This window comes from Lactuca sativa, chromosome 6 (genome assembly GCF_002870075.4).
Source record: "Lactuca sativa cultivar Salinas chromosome 6, Lsat_Salinas_v11, whole genome shotgun sequence".
Lineage (NCBI taxonomy): Eukaryota > Viridiplantae > Streptophyta > Magnoliopsida > Asterales > Asteraceae > Lactuca > Lactuca sativa.
Genome location: NC_056628.2, coordinates 60,605,433 through 60,612,591, shown reverse-complemented (window position 1 = coordinate 60,612,591; position 7,159 = coordinate 60,605,433). Strand labels below are relative to the sequence as shown.

The window sequence follows — 7,159 nt, the reverse complement described above, 5'->3', positions numbered from 1 at the left end:
CTTAGAAGCCGCCCAATCTCACAATAACCATCGAGGGGGTTATCATGGTGGTTGCAATCAACAACGCGAAGGCCAAGGCGGCGGATGCTATGGTAATCGGAATAATTTTTAGGCGATGGTGGTGGTCACGCGTCGTCCAACAACAACCATAGAAACAACGGTGGTACTTAGGTGTTTGGTTGGCATCAAGTGATGCCTGGTTCTATTTTGACGCAACCAGGTGTTCTGCCGAGTCCATCTAATCTGCCCTAACATCCCTTAAATGGGACTTTTTAGGCAACAACCCAACATCAAGTAGCCCATTGGTTTTTTCAACAAGGACCTAGCAGCCCATTTTCTCCCCAACATGTCTTTCACGCCTCCCAAACTGCTCAACATGCCCTATGGCCCAACAATGCATCCCCTAAGCCCACCTATATACCGAAAATGTTCTATTTTACAACATTAAATAACCCGAGACAAGGCGGATGGTACATGGACACTGGTGCTACGGCTCATCATCATTCTAATGTAGGTACTCTCAACTTTTTTTAGATAATAAAAATAATCATTTATCCTTAATTTTAGTTGGTGATGAGTCATCCATACCCATCACAAAAATTGGCCATACATCTCTCCCAAATCTTTATTGTACCCTCAATCTTAAAAATGTCTTGATTACCCCTCATATAATTAAAAATCTCATTTCCATTCATCTATTTACTCGTCAAAATATGTGATCTATTGAATTTGACCACTTTGGTTTTTCTGTGAAGGACTATCGAACAAAACAAACTCTAATGCAATGTGACAACACCGATGACCTCTATCCTATCACGACTCGTACTCCTCAAGTATTTGCTTCCCTTGCTCAGTCAATTTGGCACCAACACCTAGGTCACCTCGGTTTCCATGTAATCAACTATCTAGTTCATAATCGTTCTATTTCTTGTTCTTTTAATAAAGACTCTAGCTTATATCATGCTTGCAAAATTGGCAAACATGTTATGCTTCCACTGGTGTGTCAAATTCTATCACTCATTTTCCTTTTGAAATTGTGCACTCTGATGTTTGGACCTCTCTGATTAAGAGTATTAGTGGTATTAAATATTATATCATATTTTTGGGTGGGTTTTCTCATTTGTTGTGGGTTATCCGTTACGCGCCAAATCTTAAGTGATTTCTAAATTCATGTGATTTCGTTCATTTGTCAAAAATCAATTTCAAATTGACATTAAATCTTTTAATGCAACAATGGGGGTGATTATGACAATCATCAGTTTCATCAATAATATGATGAAAATGGTATTCAAATGTGTTTTTCGTTCCCTTACTTGTCCTAACAAAATGACAAATCTAAACTCATGCTCCACACCATTACTAATGTCATTTGTACACCTTTGTTCCATGCTCATATGCCTCTAACTTATTGAGTTGAAGCTCTACACATGGCTACACTCCATATCACAAACTATTTCAAAAACAATCATCATACTCTAATCTTCGTGTTTTTGGATGTCTTTATTTTCTACATATTGTAACTCCTCATAAACATTCACCAAGATCCATCCCATGTGTCTTCCTTAGGTATCCCTCCAATCATAAAGGTTATATATGCCTCAATCTGGATACTCAAGAAACTATCATATCTTATCATGTTGTCTTTGACGAAACCGTTTTCCCTTTGGGATCAATGCCTTGAATTTTTCACCATCATACTCTTTCCTTGGCTCACTCGATTTCACTCAATCTCCATCTTCTAATCAAAATCATTTCGACGGAGGTGTTCCTCACGAAACCTAACTCCCTACTTGTCACTTTATTTTTAATGAGACTCCATCCATCACCATCCCTCATCTTTTGTAATGAAATCCTACCACATTGATAATCCCTACCCATTCGACATCTTCCTCACTGAGAACTCCCGTCTCCGAGTTGTTCCCCTCGGCTATCTCCATTTCACCCCCTTCATCTACAAATTCAGATTTGTCTCCTCCCATCAACACCGAGTCTCTAAGGTCTTAACACCCCATGTTGACTCATGCAAAAACGAGCATCTATAAGCCCAACCTTCATGTTGACTTCTTTTCTCCTAATCCTAAAAACTATTTGCAAGCCTTACAGACTCAATTGGCTAAAACCAATGACTGATGAATTTATGGCTCTTATCTCAAACAAAACTTGGGTTCTTGTACCACGACCACCTGATTCTAATGTTATTAAGTGTATTTGGATGTTCAAAAAGAAACTTAATACAAACAGTTCTCTATCTCGTTACAAAGTGACACTTGTTGCTAATCGTCGGAGTCAGAGACCTGACATTGACTATGATGATAAATTTAGCCCGGTTGTGAAGCTAACTACTATACAGACTGTTCTCAGTATTCTTGTAACCCATCAAGGGCCTATTCGACAACTCGATGTCAAGAATGCTTTTCTCCATGAGCATCTTCGGGAAACTGTGTATATACAGCAACCTCCGGTTTTTAAGGACCCTACTGGGTCTAACCATGTTTTCCTACTTCAAAGATCTCTATATGGTCTCGAGTAGGCACCTCAAGCTTGGTTTCAATGGGTTGCTATGTTTATCTAACATTTTGGTTTTGTTCATAGTAGGTGTGATACATCATTGTTTATTTTCAGACAAGGTTCTCATATAGCATATCTGCTCTTGTATGTAGATGATATTATTCTCACCGGATCCTCTTCACAATTGCTAACCCATATCATGTCCGTCCTTAGCTCTGAATTTTCCATGACTGATCTTGGCGATCTACATTATTTCTTGGGCATTTCGGCTACTAGATCAAAGGATGGTATGTTCTTATCTCAACAAACATATGCCAATAAGATTCTTGAACGAGTGTCCATGCTTAACTGTAAACTTCCCGAACACCTGATGATCTTTCTGCTAAGTTCGATAGCTCTAGGCCTCCAGTTGCCGACTCCACTTTATATTGCAGCCTTGCCGGTGCACTGCAGTATCTCACGTTCACTAGACCGGACATTTCATATGTTGTTCATCAGATATGTTTATATATGCATGATCCTTGGGAACCTCACTTTACTGCTCTTAAACATATTCTATGCTATATACGTGGCACTACGGGTCATGGTTTTCAACTTTTATGCTCTCCGTATCATGACATCATTGTTTACTTTGATGTTGATTGGGCTGGTTGCCCATTCACCCATTGATCTATATCCGGATATTGTGTTTTTCGGGAAAAAATCTGTTGTCTTGGTCATCAAAATGTTAAAATACCGTCTATCGATCTAGTGTAGGAGCAGAATATCGAGGTGTTGCCAATGTCGTTGCAGAAACTTGTTGGATTCGAAACTTGCTTCTTGAACTTCACTACTCGCCACATTTGGCTACCATTGTTTATTGTGGTAATGTGGGTGATGTGTACATGTCTACTTACCCGGTCCAACATCAACAGATAAAACATATTGATATCGATCTTCATTTTGTTCGAGACAAGGTTGCCACAAGTCACATTCGAATTTTACATGTGCCATCATCTTCTCAATATGCTTACATATTTACCAAGAGTCTTCCATCGCCTCTTTTTCCAGACTTTCGGTCCAGTTTGAACGTACGCGATTCTCCCCCCGTTCGCACTACGGGGGGCTGTTAGCGGATCATTATTTCATGTAAATATTCTTGTATAGATAGCCCACATTAGTTTAGCCCATTGTATTCGAGCCCTTTTCCCATGTATCTTGTATATATTCTTTAATCATGAATGGAATGAGGTCACGGGAAATTATTAGAATTTCAAAGAAAGTCTGCGCTTGGTGCTAAAAATGGAGATTTACTTCGTTATGGGTGATATGGAATTTTGGAAGCGAGACTTTATTTAGAGGAAAAGAGCCTAGAATCAACTATCATTTTTCATAAAATATTTCACGATCATCTTTTAGACTATTCATAGGAAGCCTAGTTTAGATATAACTAAATTAGTTCGTTACAAAATCTTATTCCATCTTTCTGCTTTATAGTATTATGTATTTTCTAGTCTCTTAGGTTAATAAGTGTGTTGGTTTTTTTTTTATCAATGGTAAAATTATGTCACATAGGCACCATATAAGTTTTTAGTATTTTTGCCATAATAAGTGGGCTGTGATATTTTTTTTGCCAATGGTAAAAATTTTGTTTACAAATAAAAAGAAGGGTGTCAAATAAAAATCTATACTAATAAATAAAATCCATTTTTTGCCACATGTCATGTCCTTATTGATTTGGACACATGACATTTTAATAGATTTTTAGAATTTATTTATTTCCACATGTAATTTTTTGATTTGTTCACATATCATAACTTAGTTCGGTTATAATATTGAGAGAAATAAATGCTTCCTTGAAAAAGAATTGATATATTTATAATATAATAAATGTCATAATTAATGAGAGCTCTAAAATTGATATTGATATTAAATTTAATGTTTAAATATTGATATTAAATTTTTATTTTTAATAAACCCGTGTATTACACGGGTCTTACATATAGTATCAATATAATGTACTAATGTGTTTTTTTTTTGTTGGTTGAATTTTTTTGCGGTTCATTTTATCAGCTGCACATTAAAAAAAAAAAGTCAAGGTGCGGTGTTTGCGGCTGTCATTAAATGCCAAATCAGATTGCCTCCGGCAAAGACCATACCATTTAGTCATATTTGTTTTAATGTATTTTGCCGTTAGAAAAAGACATCATTTGGTAAAAATCAATATACTAGTAATAATCTTGAGCCATCTCACAACAAAATTTTACAATCATTCTTACACATTTCATCTGTAATACACTTTACAGATGACCTATTAGACTGGAGGGAATAGTGCTACCGAAACCGCACTCCCTCCTATGCCACGTAGACGCCAACTCAGATTTTTTCTTATTTCATCAACTAGAAACCGAAATGAGTGAGTGCGAAAAAGGTTAGGAGAGAGAAAAGAAAAAAAAAGAAAGAAGATAATTGGTTGAGAGAAGAGAGAGAGTGCAAGTAAAAGAGGAGAAAGGGAAAAAGGAGTGCGGCCATGGACTACCGCACTGCGGCCAAAACCGCAGAGAACCGCGACCTGGGGACAGTGTGCGCGGCTGAGGTGGCACAAACCGCAGCCACACCCTCTAGCCTTAAAGTACTTTGTTGATTTTAACTGATATACTAATGGAATAATATCGTTGTACTAAACCAAACTCTTAATGAGATATCTCAATAAAGTGTTCTTAACAAAATGATGCAACAGAAATATATCTTGAAAATATAATGACTAGATCTGTACAAACAAGTAACAGCCACCCCAGTTAGACAAATTATGGAATTATATTATTATTGTAATTGTATATTTATCTAAAACTAAATTAATTGTAATTTTTTTAAATTTACCAAAGGAATCGAATTTACAGGGGGGTTTTCTTAGAAACCTTCAAAACCAAGGATCCACAAAAGTTGCAATTTTCAAACATGAATAAAAGGATCACTTGAGAGTACTACTTATTCCTTCTTCCCCCATCTTCAAGTTAAGAATCATTTATGGTCCTTTTTCTCCATGTTTACATTTATTAATCCTCTATTACTTGGTACTTATTTTAAAATTAATAAAATATATGAAAATCATGTCGACAAATAATAATCTAGTGTAAATTCCAAAAAAAATATAAAAAAAATAATAGAATTCATTTATAACAATTGGTTTATGCTAACTAAATATAATGTATATTTCAAAATTTTAATTATTTAGGAATACATATTGGAAGTCCCGGATATCAAATCAATATTCGAACAAAATATATCTATATCTCCTTCTCGTAACTAATACAAAAAAAAAATCATAATAAGAATCATTTAATTTTGTACAAAACACTTGGATCATGTGAAATTATATGTATTTTACAATAGGAAAAATAAAAAGGACATTTGGTGGAAAGAAAAAGGAAAAATTCTGTTGCAAGACATTCTCTATTCTCTATAACACAACATTCCCAACTTTTTGCATACTATATAACACTCAACCCCATTTTAACCAAGTTATCTAAATTGTTAGAGAAAATGGCAACAGCTAAACCCCCAACCCCAAATCAAGCCACCCCAACACATTCAAATCTGGTTAGACTCATTGCAATAGTCTTACTAGTACTCATAGTCCTTGTTGGTTTAACCATTCTCATCATTTGGCTAACCATTAAGCCAAAAAAGTTGGTTTACTCCATTGATGATGGTTCTATCAACAACTACAATTTATCCGATGGCAACCACCTAAACTCAACCTACGACTTTATCCTTCGTGCATACAATCCTAACAAGAAAGTGTCTGTCTACTATGATAAAGTTGATATTGAGGTTCTATATGATGATGAAACTCTTAGCAGAGGGATTATTGATCCGTTCCATCAGCCTAAAAGAAACGCAACCCGTTTTAAGTTGAATCTTGCATCGCATGATGTACAGTTGTCGGATCAGATTGCACGAGACCTGAAGGCTGAAAGAACGTCAGGTCGAGTTGAGATGACTGTGAAATTGAAGGCTAGAATAAGGTTCAAGGTGGGAGTGTGGAAGTCAAGACACTACCACATGAAAGTATCGTGTGCACCTATAATGGTTCATTTTTCTACTTCTTCCAGGGGCTTTCAAAGGACCATGTGTGATGTTGATATTTGATTTCTAGGGTTGAATTGTGTTTTTCTTGGATATGATTAGGGCGTGTTTTGCAATTTCCTTGCTCTATTTGTTTTGTTTCTATTTTTGTGGATTTGGGTGAATTTTAAGTATTATAATTTGTATGTGTGGTTTATTTATTTGAAGACATCACGTGATACCTTTTAATATTTTTTGTAACACTGTTTCGTTAAGCTACCATGTATGCAACTTATTTACCGTAGTACGTGTTTGATTGTAATTTTTTTAAATAAATTTATTGACATTCGCAATCACAACTTTTTGCAAATGAGTAAGCCAAACCCAAAACAATAATCAGGAATAAATTAGAATTAGGAAATTAAAACATTTTGATGAAAATGATAAATGGTCCCTGTGGTTTCAAAAAAAAAAGTTACATAATGTTGAAATGACAAACACACCAATTAGACCAATTATAATTTTTGAAATCCCCCTGTGTTTTACCCAACGAAATACCAATTAGACCAATTAGACCAATGTTGAAATGATTATGAAATATTAA

The 7,159-nt window shown here is 35.5% G+C and overlaps 1 protein-coding gene across 1 annotated transcript; it reads left to right on the top strand.

Annotated features, from left to right (window-relative positions):
- The first annotated feature begins 6,000 nt into the window (after positions 1-6,000).
- Positions 6,001-6,806, top strand: LOC111897810 (uncharacterized protein At1g08160). The gene has a single exon (XM_023893756.3). It carries the CDS (start codon positions 6,031-6,033, stop codon positions 6,637-6,639), a length of 609 nt encoding a protein of 202 aa, XP_023749524.1. The 5' UTR covers positions 6,001-6,030; the 3' UTR covers positions 6,640-6,806.
- Positions 6,807-7,159: the final 353 nt, after the last annotated feature.